Here is a 26,059-nt window from a genome sequence, read left to right on the forward strand (position 1 = left end):
TTTTTCAAAATTGTCAGTCTTTCTTTGTTTATAGAGCAAAAAATAAAAACTGCAGAGGTGATCAAATACCACCAAAAGAAAGCTCTATTTGTGGGAAAAAAGACATACATTTTATTTGGGTACAGTGTCGCAGAACCGCACAAATGTCAATTAATGTAACGCAGAGCCGTATCGCAAAAAATGGCCTGGTCATGAAGGGGGGTAAATCTTCTGGAGGTCAAGTGGTTAAATATATAACAATAATAATATTTTTTTAATATAATTATAATAATAATAATAATAATAATAATAATAATATAAAATCAAGAACCTTGAAATATATTTTAAAAAGTGAAAAGCAGAAATTGCACTTTGAGTTTTAGATTTTGCGTTCATAACGTAAAAAAAACAGCCAGCGGGTACATAGGTATAGTTCTATATGTTTTCCAGTAAGTAAATTTCCTCCCAGCTACCTCTCTTCATTTCTTCAAATCTTTCAGTTTGGTTTTTAGTGCTTTTTCTCCCAAAATTATTTACTGCCAGGGTTCTTTCAAATCTTATAAAATGGCTTTGCAAAAATAAACTTTGAATGAGCAGAAGTAATTTAAACTGAACATGTGGTAAAAACATTATAAACAGAGACTAACTTCAGCAGACTGATCAGCAGATCCAGAGATATAGGCAACATACGTCAATACAAATCTTAACTTTTCCTGCATAAATTGAGTTTGATCCCATAACTTCCCATCTCCCCAGTCTCTTTATTTGTCCTATGCTATGATAGGCAGCCTCTATGACCAATATTGAGTTCTGGGGGGCAGGACCAAGTCAAGATTCACCTATAATTATACAATGTATGCTATATAGTATACAATGTATTCATACCCCTTGAAATTTTCCACATTTTGTCATGTTACAACCAAAAACTTAAGTGTATTTTATTGGGAATTTATGTGATAGACCAACACAAAGTGGCACATAATTGTGAAGTGGAAGGAAAATGATAAATGGTTTTCAACATTTTTTACAAATAAATATGTGAAAAGTGTGGTGTGCATTTGTATTCAACCCCCCTGAGTCAATACTTTGTAGAACCACCTTTCGCTTCAATTACAGCTCTGATCAGCTTCCTTGTCCCTGCTGAAGAAAAGCATCCCCACAACATGATGCTGCCACCACCATGTTTCACAGTGGGGATGATGTGTTCAGGGTGATATGCAGAGTTAGTTTTCCGCCACACATAACATTTTGCTTTTAGGCCAAAAAGTTCAATTTTGGTCTCATCTTCTTCCACATGTTTGCTGTGTCCCCCACATGGCTTCTCGAAAACTGAAAATGGGACTTCGTATGGCTTTCTGTCAACAATGGCTTTCTTCTTGTCACTCTTCCATAAAGGCCAGATTTGTGGAGTGCTCGACTAATAGTTCTGTTGACAGATTCTTCCACCTGAGCTGTGGATCTCTGCAGCTCCTCCAGAGTTACCATGAGCCTCTTGGCTGCTTCTCTGATTAATGCTTTCCTTGCCTGGCCTGTCAGTTTAGGTGGACGGCCATGTCTTGGTAGGTTTGCAGTTGTGCCATACTCTTTTCATTTTTGAGTGATGGATTAAACAGTGCTCCGTGAGATGTTCAAAGCTTGGGATGTTTTTATATATCCTAACCCTGCTTTAAACTTCTCCACAACTTTATCCCTGAACAGTCTGGAGTGTTCCTTGGCCTTCATGGTGCTGTTTGTTCACTAAGGTTTGCTAACAAACCTCTGAGGGCTTCACAGAAAAGCTGTATTTATACTGAGATTAAATCACACACAGGTGGACTCTATTTACCAATTGCCTTCAGCAATTGGTTCAACTAGATTTTAGTTAGGGGTATCAGAGTAAAGGGGACTGAATACAAATGCGCGCCACACTTTTCAGATATTTATTTGTAAAAAATGTTGAAAACCATTTAACATTTTCCTTCCACTTCACAATTATGTGGCACTTTGTGTTGGTCTATCACATAAAATCCCAATAAAACACATTTACGTTTTTGGTTGTAATGTGACAAAATGTATGAATACTTTTTCAAGGCACTGTATTTATATTTAGTGATCTTAGCATTTCTCTAGTCAGTTCACACAAAACTTTCAGTTTTTTTAGATGTCTTTAGAGGAATCACCCTCAGCTTCATGTGCCTCTTGGGGACTGTGATGGGAAAGACCTGGCTTTTAAATTGCCAGATCCACCTGCCATTGTCATTATTAGGGAATCCTACACTACCTGTCAGATTTGCATTAATATGACATTATTGAAATTATAGAGAGAGGATTGAGATTCCTCTTGTTGCCATATGATGTAAGGGGCACATCTAGAATCTCCAGAGCATAGATGCCACTACCAACCTCCCTAAAAAGTATGAGAAAACAGTATTTGATTCAACTCACCAGCATCTATCTATAAACAAAATATTAGCAATGATCAGGCTAACCAATAAATAGTATCACCACGTGCACCACATGGATACATGCTATGCAATAAATAAAGAAGTCTTATTGTATATATAACTTTTTTCTTTTTGTTTTCCAACACAGTATTCGGTGTTCAAAATAATTTGGCCCCATTACAAGCTCAAGGAGCTACATTAGCTGCTGCTCCCCTTACCCACAGTGCAGTCACATCTGCACATTCAGGTTTGTGCTCATTGCTCAGTTCTGTGCACAATGATTGACCAGACTATGACTATATTCATCTGGGTGACTTTTTTTTTTCAGGAGGATATGGAGTGCAGAAGAATATCACACAAAACACACAAAGTGCAGGTGGAGTCGGCAGCACTCTTGCCTCATCAGCTGGTGAGTTTCTCTGATTTGATGGTGAATTGAAGGATCTTTAAATAACTTTCCTGATACTCATGGTTTACAAAAATGCACACCTGTAATGTAGTAAGAAATATGAAGCAATCATTGAGGAGGGGAGGACAGATTGGCACTATACTTGATTTTTGTAACATGAAAGGTTTGTTTAGACATCATGTTTGCAGACAACCCTAGTCCTTTGTGACTACAGTCCTACTTAGGACTGTAGTTACCATAATAATCATTTTGGGCTAGGGCCTAGTGTCCTATAGTTACTATAGTTTAAGAAACACACAAATCTATCTTTCCTTTCTCTTGTTTGTTGGTTACAAGATTACTCACATAATACATAGGGATGTATAATGGTGGAAATTATTAGTACAGGAGGTTAATATATAAATCAAGATAAAGTGGGTAGTGGAGTATGGCTTTATGTGACCCTTCTTAAAAACAAACAAAACTTTCATAACAAAAAAAAAAAAAAAAATGACAAGGGCAGTGTCCACATTACCTCACTGCCTTCTTTGGAGAATATCATTTTTTTCCAATTCTACAAGTGCACCTTCAATATAACTAAAGGCAAAACTTTTATTTTTTTTTTAGTTTTAGATAGAGTGGTGAGGGATTAGAATACCTATTAGGTTTTCATTGCTGTCTGTGCCCCGGGAGATTCACACTCTCTATTTGTCCTGTTTACCATCATCGTTGAATGTAAAAGAAAATACCAAATTTTGGTTGTCCCCAGAAAAGTAACAGAGGGGAAATCTTCCAATGGGGACACTAGATTTGGTGACCTAGGGAGCTCAAGGAATTACCTTAATTTTCAGGGATTTCCTCTCACATTCTGTTTGGCTTCGGGGACAGGAAGTGAAGGTGAATCTCCCCAATGGGACACAGATGGCAAAAAAGACTAACAGGAGTTATAAACCTCCCTTACTCTATCCAAAAAAAAATGCCTATAGTTCTACTTTAAATTTCATATTTTTTTCCCTGTAAGAAAATTTATTGAACATTTTCAAATGTGATCTAACAACATCATTATGCTTTACAAAGGTAAACCTGGAATTGAACGTGGACATATACAACTCAAGTGAAAGGCATAATAGTCATAAAAACAATAGGAATGTATAGAAACCAAGGGGGGGTTGGGGGGGTATAATATTAGTAGAGAAGCCCCCTAGGGATTCCCAAGATCCCCAAGGAAGGGGTCATATATATTCAAGTAAAGTGTCCCCTTGTATCCGCACTCCAAAATGGTCTGAATGGACCTCAGTATGTTGAAGACATGAGGGTAAAGTTTGCCCTTACAGTTGCCATAGCATACTAGTTATGGTTTGTGTGGGAATAGAGGAAGTTGTATTTTATGTATTTTTTCCCTCCATTCTTTTCAGTAACCAGCAGTAGAACGCAAGGTGAAGAAATACTCAGCAAAGATTACAAGTTCCTTCTGCTGGAGAAGGAAAAAGCACCCGCTAAGAAGGATGGAGACATGCTGATAATGTCCAAAGACAGCGGAAAGGTCTTTACAGCTGCTAGCGTTGCCAGTTCAGGTATTTAGCACAATTACGCCAATCATAGTATATATACAGAACACAGTGTACAGCGCAGCAATTCTTACCAACAAATCAGATTTAATTCTTCTTTACTTTAAACTGATGAAAGCTGAATGTGATTAGAACTGTTTATAAAATTAACCTCTTAGATATGACAATGATGGAGAGGGTCAGATAAGTCAGATGGACTCAGCCAGCTGCTGACATATGTTTTATTATACATCCAGTATCCACATTAAGTTCAGTATACGTTATCATGCAGAAAAGACATTCATACTATTGTCTCTAGATCCCTGACCAATGGTCTACTCGAGTGACACCTTCCAAAAAACCTTGGAGTCTTCAACCTCTGGCTCCTATAGCCTGTTCTGTAGACTCAATAAACCAAATTCATTTTACATATAACACCAAAACTGTCTCCCATTTCAGATCGTATTTCCTTTTATTGTGCAAAGATTATACACAAAAAATACCACAGTAAATGTTAAAACTGACACACTACAAAATTTTCTTTTACTTCCCTTAGGTACACTGTATACATAAACAATCAATTTGTGAAACATTATTATTTAATAATAAGCCCTGATGAAAGGGTGTATTCTTACCCACAGAAACATGATGCTGTCTGACCATCTCTTTTATCTCATTTTGGAATAAATCTACATCTGGACACAATGCTGTATCCTGGCCTAGGCCAACAAGGTCCAGGCCTAGGGCAGCACTTTGCAGGGGGGCAGCACGGAAAGAGTCCCTGCTGGATTGCGCTACACTGTTAATGTAGTGCCAGTTTTATAGGATGAACTTGGCTGAGAGGCACATTAGTCTAGTGCCCCCATAAAGCTGCCGCACTGCTTCCGATATGCGGCAGCCGGCATTCCGCAACTGTGGGGGGGGGTCGCCGCTTCTAATTTTGACTGTCCTCTCATCCTGGACCACAAACCTTCCTCACTGTGCTATATGTTCTCTGCTGCACCTTTGGCATGGTTATATCTTCTTAGTCCTCTCCATAACATTTTCAGAAGTTTGGGCTTAAAGTAGAACTATAGGCAACACTTTTTTTTTTCATTTTGGATAGAATAAAGGAGGGTTATAGCCCCTGTCAGTTTATTTTTTACCATCCCTGTCCCATTGCAGAGATTTCCCTTCACTTCCTGCCCCATAGCCAAACAGGAAGTGAGAGGAAATCTATGTAAATTAAGGGAATCCACTGCCCCCCTCCCCCAGGCCCTCAGAACTAGTGTCCACACTCGAAAATTTCAGGGGTGTGGCCTTGACAGGAAGGGGTGGGTCATATTTAAATTAGGGGGTGCTCGAGCTTAGTCAGGCCTAGGGTAGCACAAAACCTAAATACACCACTGTCTGGACATTTACATTTTTTGTGTGCTGCTTCAATCTTCTAGTCTCAAGTCAGAGGGATAGTGGAGATCCTTTGGGATGGAGAAGCTGTTGCTCTTAATCCAGATGTTTAAAATATATTTTATAAATCTTACAATGAAAGGGCAACCCTAGGGTCTTGGTGCTTTCATTTCATTTTCTCCAAGCAATAAAAACCTGACATGGGCTCTACCTGTTCCTTATTCTACCCAAAACAAAAAAATACGTTTTTCCTACGCCTACAGTTTAAATTAAACTTAGTACACTGCAGCTACATGTTGCCAATGTGAATGCTACCTTAGGCTTTGTACACATGAGGGTCTAAAGCATAGAACACATGAGCTCATATTTGAACCCTCTATTGACAGGTTACACGTGGTACCCTTCTAAGTGTGTACCTGGTGTCCAAATTTAATGAAACTGTTTATATGGGACCTATACTGCTAAGCTGAAAACCTACATCCAGTAAGCATGTAGTTCTTTGTATAGTTCATTTTCTGCAAACATTAGTAGGTATATAACCCATCTTCTCAGTCACTTGAGTTTGAGGCTTTGATGTTGTTTATGTGCACATCAAGGTTACACGTAGAAAACCTTTCAAATCATCACATTGTTTGGATATTTTCCTAGGTTCATATGGTGAAGAAGCTCTAAAGAAAGAAAAAACTATGACAACCAGTATGGACACCTCATATAGAACAGAGGCTAATGGTAATTAATGTGTTCTTCTCCTACATTTCAATTAGGAATGACAGTAATATAGACTAACATGTATGATGTTATATCCTAGGGGGCCTAAAGGTAACCAAAGACAAAGCAACATATGCAGGTAAGGAATCCTATGTACAGCAGTCATTTACTTCCAATGCTCAATTTTCCAAATTCAGTTGTTAAACTAAGTAAAGTCTTAAACAGGTAGGGAAAAAATAATACATATACATTAAAAGCATAATGCTATTGGTATTAGAAAAGATAAAGTGTTTACTAAACCCACAACAGTAAAATCTGTCTGTATATGCAGCATAGCATGCTTGTTATACTCACTGTGGAACTTAGGGGTTAACCCTATGCATTGTGTAAAAAAGCTGTTTTATCCTGTATGCACAGATCTGTCCCTTCTTGCATTGTCTATGTTGGGAAGGCCAGCTAACACACAGGCAGTAGTCAACCTGCACATGCTCAGTTGTGTCTTTTATGCTGGAGAGAATATTTACTTGTTCTCATAGACAGCCAGGTCACATGATATTGGCATCACACATGTGGGCGTGTATACAGGCTGTAGTGGAAATCTCCTCCCACCTGAACTCTCAGCACTGGAGAAACTATGCAGTTTATCACTGACCGTGGTATACAGATCAGCCAAAAAGGTATATAGTGGCAATATTTTAATGTAAAAAGAAGATTTATAAGTTATGTGCACTGCGGGGGAGGGGGGGGGGCAGATTAACTATTTTCATATTACTGGGTTTAGTAACACTTTAATAAAGTACATATAAACAAACAGCTCACATAGTGCCTAATTCATAGGTATAAATAATGCACATATTAACTCCTTGTAAAGTCTACTAATGAGATATCTAAGATTTTGAAAGAACTCTCTCCCCATGTGTGCCCCTGCAGTTTGGCTTGTGGTGTGTTATCACACACCTTACAGTGTTTATACAAAATCGCAGAAGTGTATGCTATCAATAGACATTTAGTCTATGGACCCCCTTATATAGCACTGAAGTGTGATCCACTATGTATGGTCGGCTTATTTGTGATGTTATCTGTGTGGCACTGATGTGCTTTGCAGATACTACCTAGAGGTTTTATTTATGCCCTTACTGATTATACATTTAAGAGAAACCTCTACAAATGTATTTAGAACACCATGGGATAGCTAAACTGACTTGTATTAATCCTACATAACAGTGTCAGAGAAATTATATATAAGCTCCCGAAGAAGCGGTTCCCCGCAAAACATGTTGAGCTTCCTGTAATTTATGCTTTGTAACTAGCCGTCACTACAATACTTGGGTTGTCACCAGTACACCCCTAATGTAGACGGCTGTCTTGGAGACATACATTCAATTTTTGTGTGTTTTTTTTATTCTGTTTTTATATTTATGTGGTGTGCTTAATACAAATTTAATATTTTTTATCAGTGGTGCCTATAAAGTCAATTTTTCCAGCTATATTTTTCCTTAATTTCTCATTTACTTCCAACACTCCATATTTTTCCAAATTCAGTTGTTAAACTAAGTAAAGTCTTAAACAGGAAGGGGAAAAAATAATACATTTGTTAAAAGCATAATACTATTAGTATTAGAAAAGTTAATAAAGTATGTATAAATCTCCCCTGTTCTGTCCTGACCTGGGCACCTCTGTCTACAACAGTTCACTCTCATCATCACTAGATGCACTTGCTCCTCTAACCACATGCAGAATCAGGCCCCGACCGTTTCAACCCTGGCAAACTGACAACACTAGAAATCTCAAGAGACATTGCCATGCTCTTGAACGACTGTGGCGTAAAACCAAATGCCTGCAGGACTTCACCCTATATAAATCTGCCCTTCTAAAATACAATTCCTGCCTCCATGCTGCCAAACAAACCTACTTTGTCTTTCTTATTAATACCTTGTCATCCAGTCCCCGTCGGCTCTTCTCAAACTTTAACTCTCTGCTTCGTCCCCCACCCCCTCTACCCACTAACTCACTCACTGCCCAAGAGATTGCCAATCACTTCAAAGAAAAGATTGATGCAATTCGTGAGGACACCTCCACTGTGCGTACATCTTCCCCACCCAACATACCTTGCCTAACAGCACATTCAACACTCTTCTCTTTTGAATTGGCTACTACTGAAGAGGTTACAAAACTTTTCTCAGATTCCCACCTAACCAATTGTCCCTTGGATCCTGTTCCCTCACAACCACTATGGTCACCCTCTTCTTCTATCCAATGCTACCTCACTCACATCTTCAACTTCTCCCTCTCTAGTGGCACCTTCCCCTCCCCTCTAAAACATGCACAGATCACTCCCTTGCTTAAAAAGCCCTTACCGGACCCCACCAACCTGAACAACTTAAGACCAATCTCATTGCTCCCATTCACTTCTAAACTTCTAGAACGCTTAGTCTACAACCGTCTTAGCTCCTACCTCAGTGAAAATAACCTTCTTGACCCCTTACAGTCTGGCTTCCACTCACAGCAATCTATGGAAACTGCCTTACTAAAACTCACTAACAATTTACTAACTGCTAAAACCAACAGCCTGTACTCCATACTCCTACTACTTGACCTCTCTGCGGCCTTTGATACTGTTGACCACCTGCTTCTCCTCAATAAACTCCATTCCCTTGGCCTCCAAGATTCTGCTCTATCCTGGTTCTCTGCCTATTCTATCACAGCGCTCCTTCAGTGTTACCTACAACTCTGTCTCCTCCTCTCCATTGCCCCGTTCTGTGGGGGTCCCAAAAGGCTCTGTTCTTGGACCCCTTCTCTATCTACTCCTCCTCCCTTGGTCACTTGATAACTGCCCACGGCTTCCAATACCACTTATACGCTGATAACACCCAAATCTATCTGTCTACTCCTCACCTCACTCCTTCAGTCTCCTCTCGCATCACTAACTTACTTACTGACATATCAGCATGGATGGCGCACCACTTCCTTAAACTAAATCTCTCTAAAACCAAGCTGTTAATATTATATATGGCCCCCTCCATGACTTTTCCATCATAATCAACATTGCAACCATCAGTCCCTCCCCTCACACCAGGGTGCTAGGTGTAATCCTAGACTCTGACTTGTCATTTCAGCCTCAAATCCAATCGTTGTCAAAAGTTTGTAGAATTCACCTCCATAACATCTTTAACCTCCCTGGCGGTATGATTATTTCGGATTTTAGGTGCTGAGAGCAGTACAATTATTTTGCATGGAAATTTGGCGTTTTATATTGTAGGCCTGTAATTCTTAACAATAGCACACTTAAATCTGTCCACCAAGAGTCTAGTAGATATCCCGGGTATGATGAAGTTTGAAACATAAAATCATAAATTATAATATAACAAATAAATATAAATTATTTAAAAAAATAATAACATAATAATAATAAAATAAATTTCCCCACAAATCACTCAATTCTGCAAGTGTTCTAATTTACTATCGCTGTTTTCTAGCTGGTCTATGCCACTTTTGATGTAAAGGGACACTTTTTGGTTGCTATGGACAATCTCAAGTTTCCAGGCAGAAAGAACAGTATATTTAATATAAAACTGCATGCAGGGCACTGGACAAAGCACTGGGGATAAAAGGGATGTGAAATGATTTCATACAGTACTGTAATCTGTAAGATTACAGTACTGTATATGTTATGTTTTTTACATTTTTTTTAATTTGCCGCCGGGCTACGCCCCCGTGCCTGTCACAGAGAGGCTTCAGGGGAGGACAGAGCCCGCAGACACCGTGGGGGGACATCGCAGGATCCTGGGGACAAGGTAAGTACAGCGCACCAGGATCCTGCAATGCAATCCTGAGTGTGGCTCAGGGTTACCGCTAATGGTGCTGAAATTTAACCCCGAGCCACACTCGGGAATACCGTCAGGGAGGTTAAAATTCCCCCCTTTTTAACAAATGAAACCACCAAGCTCCTCATTCACTCCCTTGTTATCTCTCATTTTGACTATTGCAACTCCCTTCTCATTGGCCTGCCTTTCCATAGGCTATCCACTCTTCAGTCTATCATGAATGCTGCTGCCAGACTTATCCACCTTACCAACCGCTCAATGTCTGCCAACCCTCTCTTCCAATCCCTACACTGGCTCCCAATCACCCAGCAAATTAAATTCAAAATACTAACCACAACATACAAAGCCATTCACAACTCTGCCCCAAGCTACATCACCAATCTTTTCTCTAAATATCACCCAAACTGCCCTCTCCACTCTTCTCAAGGCCTCCTACTCTCAAGCTCTCTTCTCCTCCTCCCATGCTCGTCTCCAGGATTACTCCAGAGCCTCTCCCATCCTCTGGAACTCGCTACCTCAACCTGTCCGGCTATCCCCTACTCTTGCTACCTTTAGGCGATCCCTGAAAACTCATCTCTTCAGGGAAGCCTATCACGTCTCCAACTAATCTTTTCCCGCTTCCGTCAGCTCATTCCCCACAGTTACAACCTTTTGTACCACCTGCCCCACCCTTTTAGATTGTAAGCTCTTCTGAGCAGGACCCTCTTAATCCCCTTGTATTGTATTGTATTATAACTGTATTGTGTCCCTTTTATATTGTAAAGCGCTGTGTAAACTGTTGGCACTATATAAATCCTGTATAATAATAATATAAACAAACAGCTCACATAGTGCATAATTCATATGTATAAATATTGCACATAGTACCTCCTTTTAAAGTCTACTAATGAGAAATCTAAGATTTTGAAGGATCCTTTAACCATGAAATGGTAAAGTGGTATTAAACCCAAAACCAAAAATTGAATATTGTAGCTAAGAATAATTTGATGTGATGTCTGCATTAGTTCTCTTTTTTAGGATTTTTCCCATCTGTTTTCACCTGGTGATCTGGCCAGTGACACACATCCTGTATTAGAATACCCCCACTCTGGATGAAGGGAGACATTGGACAGCAGCATTGTCAGTCTGAGGGGAGGGGAGTGTTAGATGGACTAGCGGAATTAGATACACTAACAAATTGAAGCCAAACACCAGCTAATACTTTATAAGCAGTTACAGCAAACAGTTTTTCCTTTTGGGATAAAGGTTTTATACAAATAAAACTGATCATTGTTAGCACCCTTGCTAGTTATAAATGGTTTGTCTCGTCTCTTAATTTGAACACTCTGCTGGAGAGCTTATTCTGTTGAAAAACAACAGACTTACCAGCCAGATCACCAGGTGAAATTAGAAGATGCAGCCATCACATCTAAGAATTGGTAAGCTGCAATATAACAAATGTTTGCTTTTGGGTTTAATACCACTTTAATATACAGGCAATAATCTGGCATTTCATGAAATAGAGGAGCCTCAGAACTAATCCACAATACCAAGAGGTGTCAAGGTGATCCACTAAGTAGCAAGGCTAAAAACCATAGAAAATATGATGTTTTCATTTCTCATTTTACATTTTCCAACCATGTGTTTATTTTCTAGTGCTGGCCTATGACCATTAAGCTGGTTATTTTTTCCTTTCTTATTATATTCATTATTGCTTGTTACTCACCACAGAGATACACCGGGTAGATGGCTTGAAGTCCGCCAATGATCAGTATGTTGAAAGACAGGATAGTGGAGTGGATGGAGCCTGTGGACCATGTGCCACCTGCTGCAAATGGTGGATGTGGGCGCTTGGGTTAATCCTTGGACTATTATTCCTTTTGGGACTGCTCTTTGGACTGGTCACTCTTTGTAAGTAATCATCTTTTTTTATGTACTATTATGCCAAAACAGGACATACAGCTCACAACTGAAATTTATATCCCAAATAATAAACAAATTAAACTTTTAAAAAGAAACTATAGACTTATCAAAGTTTTTTAGACCTTTAAGAAAGATTAGCCTGGTATAAATAATCTTATGAGTGTGTATAGTTACATTTTTAGTTGTATCACAAAAGTGAGTACACCACTCACATTTTTGTAAATATTTTATTATATCTTTTCATGTGACAACACTGAAGAAATGACACTTTGCTACAATGTAAAGTAGTGAGTGTAAAGGTTGTATAACGGAGTGTACATTTGCTGTCCCCTCAAAATAACTCAACACACAGCCATTAATGTCTAAACCACTGGCAACAAAAGTGAGTACATCCCTAGGTGAAAATGTCCAAATTGGGCCCAAAGTGTCAATATTTTGTGTGGCCACCATTATTTTCCAGCACTGCCTTAACCCTCTTGGGTATGGAGTTCACCAGAGCTTCACAGGTTGCCACTGGAGTCCTCTTCCACTCCTCCATGACGACATCGTGGAGCTAGTGGATGTTAGAGACCTTGCGCTCCTCCACCTTCCGTTTGAGGATGCCCCACAGATGCTCAATAGGGTTTAGGTCTGGAGACATGCTTGGCCTGTCCATTACCTTTATCCTCAGCTTCTTTAGCAAGGCAGCGGTTGTCTTGGAGGTGTGTTTGGGGTTGTTATCATGTTGGAATACTGCCCTGCGGCCCAGTCTCCGAAGGGAGGGGATCATACTTTGCTTTAGTATGTCACAGTACATGTTGGCATTCATGGTTCTCTCAATGAACTATAGCTCACCAGTGCCAGCAGCACCCATTGAGCCCCAGACCATGACACTCCCACCACCATGCTTGACTGTAGGCAAAACACATTTGTCTTTGTACTCCTCCTGGATGCCGCCACACACGCTTGAAACCATCTGAACCAAATAGCTTTATTTTGGTCTCATCAGACCACAGGACATGGTTCCAGTAATCCATGACCTTAGTCTTTTTGTCTTCAGCAAACTGTTTGCAGGCTTTCTTGTGCATCATCTTTAGAAGAGGCTTCCTTCTGGGATGACAGTCATGTAGACCAATTTGATGCAGTGTGCAGCGTATGGTCTGAGCACTGACAGGTTGACCCCCCACCCCTTCAACCTCTGCAGCAATGCTGGCAGCACTCATACATCTATTTCCCAAAGACAACCTCTGGATATGAGGCTGAGCATGTGCACTCAACTTCCTTGGTCGACCATGGCGAGGACTGTTCTGAGTGGAACCTGTCCTGTTAAACTGCTGTATGGTCTTGGCCACTGTGCTGCAGCTCAGTTTCATGGTCTTTACAATCTTTTTTTATAGCCTAGGCCATCTTTATGTAGAGCAACAATTCTTTTTTTCAGATCCTCAGAGAGTTCTATGCCATGAGGTGCCATGTTAAACTTTTCAGTGACCAGTATGACAGAGTGACATTGATAACACCAAATTTAACACACCTGCTCCCCATTCACACCTGAGACCTTGTAACAATAACGAGTCACATGACACAGAGGAGGAAAAATGGCTAATTGGGCCCAATGTGGACATTTTGACTTAGGGGTGTACTCACTTTTGTTGAGTTATTTTGAGGGGACAGCAAAGCTGTACACTCACTACTTTCTTCAGTGTTGAAGACATGAAAAGATATAATAAAATATTTTAAAAAATGTGAGGGGTGTACTAACTTTTGTGAGATACTGTACATGTTCATCCAGGCAGCCATGAAGCCATGGAGGTAGATGCATGCTTTCTACCTGCTTTACAGTGTTATGTTGATTGAGCTAGTTTAGTTCCAACTTCAGAAATTTGGCAGATTCATTATACTAGTTAATCTAGGCTGTCCTATGCAGTTTATCTATAGCTCTTTACATTTAATATTATTTACATTTTACCAGTCGTAGCAGAAATAAAGAGTCTGCCACTTGTAATCTACTGAAAATGCTTATTGCCTAGCTGTTATGCTGGCCCTCTGGCTTCAATGCTTGGTGAGTCACCATTGCAATGCAAGTACACAAATAAGGAAAGTCAGAGAAAAGTCACAGGGAGGGACGGTGTGACAGACAGGCCACTAATATTTTCAGAAGGAAAGCTTAGCAATGAAAATTTCCATGTTTCTCTCATGACATACTTAATTTAAATACAGTCTTGATTAAACAAGTATACAAGTACATACCTAAATTTAATTTATTTGACTTCATAAATTACAGTACAGTATATCTAAAGCTGTAACCTTTTTGTTTTGGATAGAGCAGGGAATGGTTAAAACTCTTGTCCTTTTTATGGGTTTTTTCTGCTGTCTCTGTTCCATCACCAGAGACCAATCAGGAAGTGAAGGTAAATATCCTCAAAATGAGGGGGGGTCACCTCTTAAACAGCTGCCACCCAAAGAGGTGTCCCCACTGGAAAAAAAAAAAACCTTAACTCCTATTCCTTTGACATCTATGACAATGGTCACAAGGATTGATAGGAAGGGTGAATCTCCCCAGTGGGAACACAAACAGCAATAAAAAAAAGTTTTGGTTTTAGATATACTCATTCTACCTGGTATATTGCCTGGACAGCAGCGCTGTAATTTTGCAACCAATAGGTATACCTTTACATTGTACATATCTTAACCACCCCACTCTGAATTTGGATTGTTTTTGATGGCATCCTTCAGAGACATAAGTGTAGACTTAATGAATTCACCAGCACAAAATATGGATTCAAAATTTATAAATGATTACTTCTTAGGGCAAGATGTGAAGAATCTGAGGCAACGCGTAGACAATTTGGAAGGCTCTGGCAGTGTATTGGGACGATTGGAAGATGGTCCTGTGTTGCGCTCGAATGTCAACCTAGACAGTTCAATTCCTGCTGGTGGCACAATTACCGGTCTATCTAGAGATGAAGTCTGGGCCTACGTAAGGGAGAGGATGTCGGCAGAAAGAGGTAATTGTTTAATAGTTTTGCGTTTTAGCGGAACATTATACCAATTAAAGAAATGAGCTTTTATCGCAATGACTGAAAATAAAATCTGCCATCACTGTCCTCTGGGATTTTCCCACAGTGATCTTACGCACTTAGGCACATTGTGCTACGAAGAAGCTGAGAAAGGAAAACCACCAGAGTACCAATCTTGACCACAAATGAGCATTCATACACAATGCTTTACATTCAAACTACTTTAAATGTAGCATAGATTATACATACTACTGCACTTGTTAGCTTTATATTTATATTGTTTGTTTTCAGAAGTCTTGATGTCTTTTGAAATGTTTAACTAATTCCAAAATTTCCCAATTGTTACAGGAACCATTGCTGGTTTGAGGGGTGAGCCTGGACCGAAAGGTAATTATTTGTTTTGAACTTTCTGTATTTTGTTTTATACCAATTCTAAGAACTACAAGGTGCTAGAGTAGCATATGTTTTGAACAGCATAAAAACTTTGTTTTAATGGTAATATTATAATTTGATCTTATATAAAAATAATGGAATTATTATTAATAATGTGTATGTATGTATGTATTATTTTTATTAGTTATATATTTATATTTTATAGTTATATTGGATACAACTTTACACTAGGTCATAAATTGTTAACAAAAAAGAACAATAACTATTTAAGGACACAACAGGGAACAAACATAAAAGACCTTGCTCAAATAGTCTACGATCTAATAGGCAACATGGAATAGTACAAAAGACATAATATATGAAAGCCCTGTATTGTTGTGTTTTGTTCTCATATGTTTGTGATTATTTCATCTGCAGGTGATTCTGGAATGCAAGGAGAGAAAGGTTAGTGATCTATTGCCTGTCTGTCTTTATTGCCTATGTTTCATAATGGAAATATCTATAGAATTTATATTTAACATAAAAAGCAGGTGAAGTGTAGCCTTGTATTTTATGTTTGTAGAAGATGTTGAATGTGTAAATCATAACAGGGCAGAATAGGGACATATTGAAATCTTTACGTCAATGCTGTTTGCAGTATTTGGAGGAAGATGTCAGCTAGTTGACCATTCTGAACCTAACAGCATATAGGCAGACCATAAAAGACCAGAATGTTTAGGCTTCTCTGTTTTAATAATTATCAAGTATGTACATTGTAAGCATTGCTGCTTCACTGTATGCTGAGAAATTTAATTTATATTTCTCTGGAATAAAACTGCATGGCATTTAATGTCGGGTTCTGAGTCTTATCAAGTTCTAGCAAGGGTATCAGAACATTATATTACGAGGGTTCTTCAAAAAGTTGCGGCACTTTTTTTTATATGTTTCGCAGCCATCTTCACCACAGCGTTACAACTCTTATTCTAAACTGCAAGGTCAGCTGGTTTGCCAGACAGACTAGTCACATGATACTCTCAGACAGGACCAATTACTACTACTCCCGCCCTCTCCGTTTCCAATGAAAATATAAAAGTGCAGAAACTTTTTGAAGACCCCTCGTACATTATATTATTTAAAAGTTATATTATATTATTTAAAGTTATTTATTATTTTTGTTTAAAACAAATAGCATATTGTATGTTGCCTTAGCAAGTAACACTTTTTTGTTGTTTTGGGCATAGTAAGACATGGCTAAAAGGTTAAAACCCCTGAAAGTATGGGAACGCTCCTCTTAGACAGTTGTCATTAGAGGAAATATACATCTGCATCATTAGTCTTGCCTGTGTGGTATCCACAACCTATTTAATGTTTCAGCACAAAGCAGTAATAATCATTGATTATTTGTTAAGTGGGAGAAAGTAATATATTTGTTAATTTTTTTTTCACAGGTGACAGAGGATATCCAGGCGCACAAGGTAGGGAAGAGTTGGAACCCAATGTCATCTGCTATTAATTAATTAATTACTGAAGAAATATTTATAAATATTTTTTAAAACATATATATGTATAAATATATATATATATTTATATATATATATATGTTTTATAATCATGACTGTGAAGAGAATGAAATTGCCTGAAAGGAATTAAATGAACAAACCTGCAAGTGTAACAAGTGGCACAAGTGTAGTATAGGTGGAAATAATGTGGATTGGTCAGTGTGGATAAAAGGCAGGGCCCTATTATTAATAATATGATAAATAAAAAAACTGCCCTCAGTTTAATAATATGCTAATATGGGTGTCGCCCTAACCAATTAGTCAAATTTTTTATTATATTTATCAACTTATTAAAAAAAAATTAAAAATATAATTTTATAAGTTGTTCGATGGATTTCCAGCTCACCAATTCATCACTTCAAGGGCCATCATTCAGTCAGTTCTAAACATCCCTTTACTTTGTAGCAAAGTATATTTATTTTTGCCTGATATTGTTAGTTAGATTCACTTTGTAATCTTTGTGACAGGTACTCCGGGTCTCATTGGTCATCCTGGCACAGAGGGACCCAAAGGACAGAAAGGCAATGCAGGTAAGAAATTGGCTATATCAGTGTACAAATGTATTTCTCAAGATGGATTCAGGTTAGGGTCTAACTTTGTGGGATATGAGACATCAATGCTCTGCCATTTGTAGGTGATTCTGGTGTGGAAGGTCCACCTGGACAAAGAGGAAGGGATGGCTTACCTGGAAATCGTGGTGACCCTGGTACACCAGGCGTAGGAGAAAAAGGAGACAGAGGTAAATGTTTTTTATGTGCGTTTCAGTGTATTAATAAGGTTGAAGGTATGCACATATATATTAATTTACATAGGAGCTGTATGTATGGCTTCTATTCAGTCTTCTGAAATGATTGGTGGTGCCATATTGATTATGGAGCTAGTTCATCACTAAAGGCAGTGGAAAAGGACGTTGGCACTCCCTGCCTCTCAGTCACTAAGCTTTGCACAGGGACCTATATATATGCTATATATTCCACTGCATTGAAGTATGCAAGTAGCTGCTCTTATTTATTTTATTTTTTTATCTTTATTCTTTTATAAAATTACTAAGTATTGTTTCTAAGGATTATCTCATACCTAATTTATCTACTACAGGTTTGCCAGGTGAACCAGGTGTGCCAGGTTTAGCTGGTGTTCCAGGACAAATGGGACTAAAGGGTAAGCATGTTTTAAAAACTCTGTACCACTTTAGGTAAATTTTAAACTGATTATTAGGCTGATAAGTAAATTAACTATTAGGTTCACTTTGTATTTGTAACTAGATAGTATGCTAGCTGTATTAACCTACTTCTTTTTATTAGATGCCCCTCATCTAGAGTTTGTGATTTTAACACAGTTCTTGACAACTCTCTATACTCATGTGACATCCGCTCAATGTCACTATGGGTCCTACTTTAAAAGATCTTACAACATAAAAGATCTGGAATCTTTGAATCTGGAATCTGTTGAAAATTTTAACCTGACTAAATATTTTTTCTTTGTAAAACCAGTGAGGCTATGAAGAATCTCAAAACAGACCACTCAGACCACTCTTAAAATGTAATATTAACACATTTCAGGCAATTACTCTTTGTTACAACTAAAGAATATCTAAAACCAAGAACAGAAAACTCAAGCTAAAAAGGGGCTTTACCTCTGTAACCCACAAGCAAACTTTAATGCCAAATAAGACATATATACAACATACTAATTTATTGAATCATATAGGTAATAGTACATACAAAAAAACATTAAACAAGCAAGCTATTTGCCTAACCAACCACCCTATAAAGTATTATCCTAAAGAGTCACACCATTATATTCCTATATGTCCACCGGGTCTATGTTTTTCAAATGGCACTTCCTCAGGACCCACTCTCTGTTAAATCAAGATGAGCTTTGTATTAGGAAGCAAAATGGCTAGTGGTCACAATAGGATTTTTTTGACAAAGTCCAAAATAAATTATACATAATACATACATTATATAATTTATATCAGGCTGAGGAAGGGTCATTAGCTGTGAAACATGTAGACCCGGTGGACATATATGGCTACATTGGTATGAATTTTCAGGATTATACTTTATAGGGTAGTTGACTATCTATCTTGCTTGCTTGTTTTAACCACCATAACTGTGGACAAATGAATTGCAATATATTACATTTTAGTTTTGGGGTTTAGACATGCTTTAACAACACGATATAGTCCCAGTAGTCTTATAATCTGCACTTTGTAATATAAGGTCAAAAGTTTAAAAAAAAATGTCTTCAAATGTTAAAATCTAATTTATCATTAGAAAATTTGCATCTTGAATTACGCTTGGAATACAGAATATAGAGTTATTCAATGGTGCATCTGGAGGCTGGCAACGAATGTTCCAAGAAACTTTGGCTCATCATCCAATAATATGTATATATAGTTTAATATTTCCATTTCTATCTGCAGGTCTGCAGGGTCCTCAAGGTCCTCAAGGTCTTCCAGGTATGTTGTCACCAGTGGCAATTAGAGAAAATAATATACTGTATAGGATGATTTGTGATGATGTGACAGCAGTAAAATTTAATTATCTCCGATTTTAAAGCTGAACTTCCCAATAAGCAAATATTGTTTGAATACAAGAGTCATATGTATTCTTACTTGATCTTGTGCTTTGTGTATTTCTTACAGATCTGAGCAGTAATTCAGTGTAAAACTTTGTCTCTTTGCTGAAATGATCTGTAATAAAGACCAGTTACTGCTGCTCTTTATCCTTGTACAGGGTGACTGGTCTTGTTTCCACCCCCTGTAGTTTTCTGCAGACAGCCTTTAGTGGGTGGATGTGTTGGGTCCCTCCCACAGCTCTTCTCCCCGCACAGAGTATGGACAGCCCAGTGATGATGTCACTGCTACTTTTGCAAAATAATATCTGGGTTTCCAAAGGCTTTTGGTGCACACAAAGTGTATTTATATCCGTTGTGGCTATTGGGGAATACATTTAAGTGAAAAGTTCTTTTTGCCCGAAGTTCAGCTTTAAGCATCCCATTAATGTTCTTTAATTGAGAATATTGGATACCTGTGGACCTCACAGTGTGGAAGAACTGCAAGTCCCAGCACTGCCAAAAGCCACTAATTGTCAGACGTGCTGAGATTTGTAATTTCTCAATAACTGCAGGACCAGAGGTTTTCTAGACTAATTTATCTATTTATAGGCTTTAGGATAATTTACTTCATAAAACTCTGACTAGCAATCATATTTGAATGTATCTATATATATATATATATATATATATATATATATATATATATATATATATAAAGATATAAGGTATACCTTTTGTAAAAGGCTAGTACACTTCTATAGTAAAAAGATGTCATTCCATTTTTAACAGGTACTCCAGGGCAGCAAGGTTACAAAGGTGAAGCCGGGTTTCCAGGACCTAAAGGTAAGATCATAGTCAAACCTGACATTTATTATGCCTGCTGGGCTAAGCACGATCAATGCTTGGACCCATTAGTAGAGGAAATAGTGATAGCTCCTTAACTACTTGGTTGGGGGTGGGAGACTCCCTATCAAGCTTAGCAGATAATGCATTCAGCTTAATAGCAGTGAAGTAAATAAACAATGGTTGATCCATTCCATTACTGCTGAGTAGTCATGCACTGCGGTAGTATCTCTGCTCTTAGGATCTCAAATGCTTTTGTATACAAAAGAAATGCATAAATGTATAGCAATGCATAAATGTTTCGGCAATTGTTTATGATAATTTAGACATGTATGTTTATTTTCCCAACCAGGTGAAAAAGGACTCCTTGGACCACCTGGAGTTAAAGGTACGTAACATGTATTGTCTGGGACTTGTTTCCTCTGTTCTCAGGCCAATGTACAACACAATATAGATTTTGTGTTTTTATTTGATAGAATAAGAATATTTTTTGTTTGTTTTAGGTGACCAAGGAGACAAGGGAACCAGAGGTCTTCCAGGTCAGTAAGAGAGCAATGCAGTACCCAAGATGGGTCATATACATGGCAATATTACTAACTATTTAGCCACTACTAATTTTCTTAAGACCTTAACTGAGCAAAATGTATTTTGTATACATCTACTGTAAATTGACCAAATGGCCTCCAAAAATGTTTAAATAAATAGAAATGCAAAATGCTTTCAATGGTGCCTGAATTTCAATATGCGAATCTGGCTGATGTCTTATATTTGTTGGCTCTGTGTCTGAGAGTTTTCTGGAAATAAGGATTATAATTAGAAAAAAATACAGAAATGCTACTTAATTAATGTCTGTTCTGCTTGTGGTCTTTTTTTACCATACTTGTTTTATTTATTTATAGGAGATCCAGGGCCCAGAGGATTACCAGGACCCACAGGAGAAGCAGGAGCTAAGGGATCAGCGGGTAAGATCACATCATTTTATGATGCTAAGAGATCAAGGGGCTGATTTACTAAAAGCAAATAGACAGTTGCACTCTGCAAGAGCAGTTGCTCCAGAGCTTAGGAAATGATCAGAAGCTCTGCTGACTTCCATCATCCAATCATTTGCAAGCAAAAATGCTGTTTTTTTAAATTTTCCTTGCACGTGATTGGGTAACCTTTCAAAAGTGAAGCGTTTCCTCATTTACTAAGTTCTGGAGCAACTGCACTTGCAGAATGCAAAGTGCACAGTCTATTTGCCCTTAGTAAATCAACCACTAAATGCCTTGCTGTGTTCACAATTTGTGTCAATTTGCAAAAAAAAAATAATTGTCTAATCTTTCCAACACTGTTCTGCTATTTACAAAGTAAATTCTAAAAAAAAAAACTTCCATACACCTAGGCAATCAAAACGTAGAATATAATATTAAAAAATTATTTCAATGCTTCTTTTTAGGTCCATCTGGACCAGATGGACATCAAGGTCCAAGAGGTAAAGTCTGGCATTTCATTTAAGAATTTATATATTTCATTATTTTTTGTCATTTGTCCTTTTACTTTAATGCACATCAGTCAACTCTAATGGAAATTAAAAAATGTACTTACAAAAAAAAAATAAAAAAGAGCAGATACATTTCTCTCTGCTTCAAAGGTTTGTACCTTGGACCATGAGAAAATATCAAACTAGGACATATAACCTCCACCTCATTTGTTAGTTAAGGGGGAACATCACTCTCCCAATCAACACTGATTATTTTTAATCTTCATGCTGGTAGCATTAGTAAACAGATAGGAAAGTATATCATATTTATTTGTTTTAAACTTTATTTTTTAGATTTCTTCCTAGTTACTTCTTAGTTTCCTGCCTAGGCAAATTGTGTCATACATCCCAGGAGTCTCAGGAGGGGTTTTCTTAGCTAACACATTAAAAAAATTGTGCTGGAGGAATATTTTAAATGAAAAGTCACTAGTGGAAAGTCCATAAAAGTCCAATCCTGGTATATTAAGATGAAAATGGCAGGTGGATGATCAAGCTGAGCACCAGTGGCAGCACCCTTAGGAGCAGTGGTGGCTGGTGGGATTTTTTTGGGGGAGGCGGCAAACAACCACCCCCCGTTTGGTTTGTCGGTGGCAAGTTGCGGGCGGGCAGCGGCCAGGTTGCGGGCTCCTACGGGCAGCGGCCGGGTTGCAGGCTCCTACGAGCGGCGGGCAGCCTCTTCTGCATTCCGCCGTGTGGGTCCTCCTCCTAGGCGTCCAATAGGATCGCCTGACATTTCAGTCAATCAGGTGATGGGTCTCAAGACCCGCTTCCTGATTGGCCGGGAGTGTCAGTGTGGCGATAGCGAATATTCAGTGAGGATCAGTGTGGCGATAGCGAATATTAATTCGCTATTGTCACACAACTAGGTGGGATCAGGGCGCAGTGCTCTGCGCCCTGAGCCCACCCTATTTTGAAGCCTATTAGAGCCTCTGTATGTAGATCATGGGGCCGGATGCATGGATGGGGGGAGACACCCGTGCGCCCCTAATGGTTGGGCCGCCACTGCTTAGGAGTGAAGCTAAACTCTGCAAACAATAATAAGAACATAAGAGAGGTGACAGACTAAGTGCAGCGGTTTCCCATGCATGGTATATCAGTGTCTGGTTTAAGGTGGAGAAGCAACAGAAGCCTGGAACTATAGGAAGCCGCAGGCCATGATGGTAACCAGCGTGGAACACAAATAGCGCCAGATCAGGTCTGAAGAAGAAACAGAAGTTTTGAAATGCATTACCTCTCACTATCCACGTCAGCACTCTCCCCTGCTGACTTCAGTTCCAACCCGGCGCCATTTGCATTCCATGCCATCCATGGGGAATCCTCATGCCTAGCCTTGGAGTTTTTTTACATGCTTGTTTATATCTACAAAAATGTGAGTTGCCAATTTGTTGTGTTTTTAATAAATCCAGGTAATCTAATGGCTGCACTTAGTCTGGCGCCCCTCTTTTTGTTTTCTCAGCTAAGCACACTCTCCTGCATGCATGCAAGAGCTAAGGGCATATGTATTCCAGAAATTAAATGCTACATGAATCATTTGCCCTTACTCAAGATGGGCACAGCGAGAAATGATAGGGGGTGTTTTTCAAAGTAATAAAGCATGGAGACATGGATAGATGGAGGAGTTTGTTTTGAATATTTGAATAATAAAAATATCTGGTGCTCAGATGCAGTGAAGATCTGAATTAAATTCATACCCACAAATTCACCCAAAGGAATGCCCACAAGCATTGCAGTTCACCACACACAATAATAGCGGCAGGGAGATGGATTGGAGATTGACTATAGAACATTGTGGAATAAACATGCATGATTGGATCAGTGAGGTATGCATATTTATACCACTTCAAGATATCGTGCAAAATATCTTATTCAGGCCATTGCACTAAAAAGATGACTTTCCTCTGTAATATTATGTATTGTCTGTGGTGTTCAGGTGAACAAGGGACTATTGGATTGCCTGGACCAAGAGGACCACCAGGATCATCAGGAGACCCCGGAATTCCAGGTAAGAAGCTTTTTTTCTCTCCTGAAATAAGATTAAGGGAGCAGCTTTCAGCATGAGCCATACTGGCAGTATTAAATAAGATTCCTTGGTACCTTCAGATCACTTCAACATTTTAGCTTGTCTGTCTATAGGCATAGCAAAGGTGACCTTAAAAGAAACAGATAATATGCTCTTATGCCCTGTACACATGGTCGGACATTGATCGGACATTCCGACAACAAAATCCATGAATTTTTTCCGACGGATGTTGGCTCAAACTTGTCTTGCATACACACGGTCACACAAAGTTGTCGGAAAATCCGATCCTTCCGAACGCGGTGACGTAAAACACGTACGTCGGGACTATAAACGGGGCAGTAGCCAATAACTTTCGTCTCTTAATTTATTCTGAGCATGCGTTGAATTTGTGTACACACGATCGGAATTTCCGACAACGGATTTTGTTGTCGGAAAATTTTATAGCAAGCTCTCAAACTTTGTGTGTCGGAAATTCCTATAGAAAATGTGTGATGGAGCCTACATACGGTCGGAATTTCCAACAACAAGGTCCTATCACACATTTTCTATGGGAAAATCCTATCGTGTGTACAGGGCATTACATTGTACATATTGGCTTTATCTCTCTAGAAAGGCAGATTATGGAATGATCAAGTAGTATGGGAACTGAGGGTAGACCTATACCCTTTTGTTTTGGTTGACCTCTATGTGATTCATTTCTTTATATAGACTGAAATCTACTGTATTTGCCCTTTCTTCTTTGACCTGCTTAAATAATGAGCAGGAAATATATCCAATAACTAAAATAAAGCAAAAGTCAAATCTAATGTTAGAAAATAAAGAAGTTAAGAAACTGTGTTACTGAGGAGTTACTATAAGAACAAATGCTTCTTTGGTACCACAAACCTGATTCAGACATTCGACTATATGTTTCCAATAGGAGCAAGAATGTTGAGAAAAACAATGAAGGCAAATAGGCTGATAGCTTTTGCGAGGGATCTTTTTACTTTATGAGGGAATTTTCCTTTAGCTTAGTCGTTGAGGTGAAACTCTGCTGACTTCCATCAACCATTTATGTGCAAGTGAAAATACAGTTGTTTTTTTCCTGGCATGTGATTGGATACTATGCAAAATTAACTTCCACCACATTCACAAATCTAAGGGAAAATTTCCCTGCAAAGTGAACTGCCTATTTACCTTTAGTAACTCAACCCCAATAGTTCTGTCCACAGTATCCTAGATATGTACTGAAGGTGTTTTTATTTTTATTTTTTGTACAACCCTTCAATAGTCAGTTTAGTTAAAATACTTACCGCATAGCTCGGCTAAACAAATGTCTGTCCGTAAAATTGACTACTTGCTCTCATTATGACATTCTCTCCCAATTTTAATGGATAGTACCTAGTTCTGTTTGTGGGCAGAGGGTTGGGTTTACATAATGTAAAATGTCACAGAAAGTTTAACCCATACATAATTTATTTACTGCAAAGAATCACAAAACACATGATACCTATTTCCACATAATCCTTTCCGTTCAGTTGTTGCTTTAATTATTCACAACATGAAAGCAGATCTTTTTAGAAAGCTGGTTTTCCTGGCACAGCATTTACATTACAATGTAGTTACATAAACTAATATATTATATTGCCTTTCTTTTTGCCTTATTTTTAGGACTTCCTGGAGCACAAGGCCCACCAGGTAATCTTTCTGAACTCAGTATATAACACCTGTGTAACAACACTCATTCCAACCAAACTCTCAGACAGTAGGCAGAGAGAGCATTGGGCTGGGAAATGTCTACTGTCCATCGTTAAATTGTGCAATAGTATCCTCCTGGTGAGAGGACGTTTTTACTATTTCACAATTCTACGGTGATTAAATCTAACACATCAGTACAGTCTCTTGACATGTTTTATATGTACATTTCAGTTGTACTCCAAACATGCGTGTAAGTTATGAAAATTGGGTTGGCTACAGAGCAGATGGGTAATTACTATGTCTCTGTCTTAAATTCTTCATATGGGTTTCATCCTCCACATTTAACTCATTGCAATT

At 38.5% G+C, this 26,059-nt stretch overlaps 1 protein-coding gene across 3 annotated transcripts in view; it reads left to right on the forward strand.

Moving 5' to 3' along the window:
* Positions 1-26,059, forward strand: part of COL17A1 (collagen type XVII alpha 1 chain) — a 77,102-nt gene that overhangs the window by 19,593 nt on the left and 31,450 nt on the right. For all 3 annotated transcript variants that reach the window (XM_073596096.1, XM_073596098.1, XM_073596097.1), the window contains exons 12-32: positions 2,551-2,649; positions 2,731-2,811; positions 4,206-4,364; positions 6,372-6,452; positions 6,532-6,570; positions 11,966-12,145; positions 14,944-15,141; positions 15,502-15,540; positions 15,964-15,990; positions 16,974-17,000; positions 17,552-17,614; positions 17,719-17,823; positions 18,180-18,242; positions 19,510-19,545; positions 20,433-20,486; positions 20,839-20,874; positions 20,990-21,025; positions 21,386-21,448; positions 21,922-21,957; positions 23,936-24,007; positions 25,676-25,702. In XM_073596096.1, the coding sequence (XP_073452197.1) occupies positions 2,551-2,649; positions 2,731-2,811; positions 4,206-4,364; positions 6,372-6,452; positions 6,532-6,570; positions 11,966-12,145; positions 14,944-15,141; positions 15,502-15,540; positions 15,964-15,990; positions 16,974-17,000; positions 17,552-17,614; positions 17,719-17,823; positions 18,180-18,242; positions 19,510-19,545; positions 20,433-20,486; positions 20,839-20,874; positions 20,990-21,025; positions 21,386-21,448; positions 21,922-21,957; positions 23,936-24,007; positions 25,676-25,702 (1,521 nt within the window). The remainder of the gene's footprint in view (positions 1-2,550; positions 2,650-2,730; positions 2,812-4,205; positions 4,365-6,371; positions 6,453-6,531; positions 6,571-11,965; positions 12,146-14,943; positions 15,142-15,501; positions 15,541-15,963; positions 15,991-16,973; positions 17,001-17,551; positions 17,615-17,718; positions 17,824-18,179; positions 18,243-19,509; positions 19,546-20,432; positions 20,487-20,838; positions 20,875-20,989; positions 21,026-21,385; positions 21,449-21,921; positions 21,958-23,935; positions 24,008-25,675; positions 25,703-26,059) is intronic.

The sequence above is a fragment of the Aquarana catesbeiana genome, linkage group LG08 (genome assembly GCF_042186555.1).
Source record: "Aquarana catesbeiana isolate 2022-GZ linkage group LG08, ASM4218655v1, whole genome shotgun sequence".
NCBI lineage: Eukaryota > Metazoa > Chordata > Amphibia > Anura > Ranidae > Aquarana > Aquarana catesbeiana.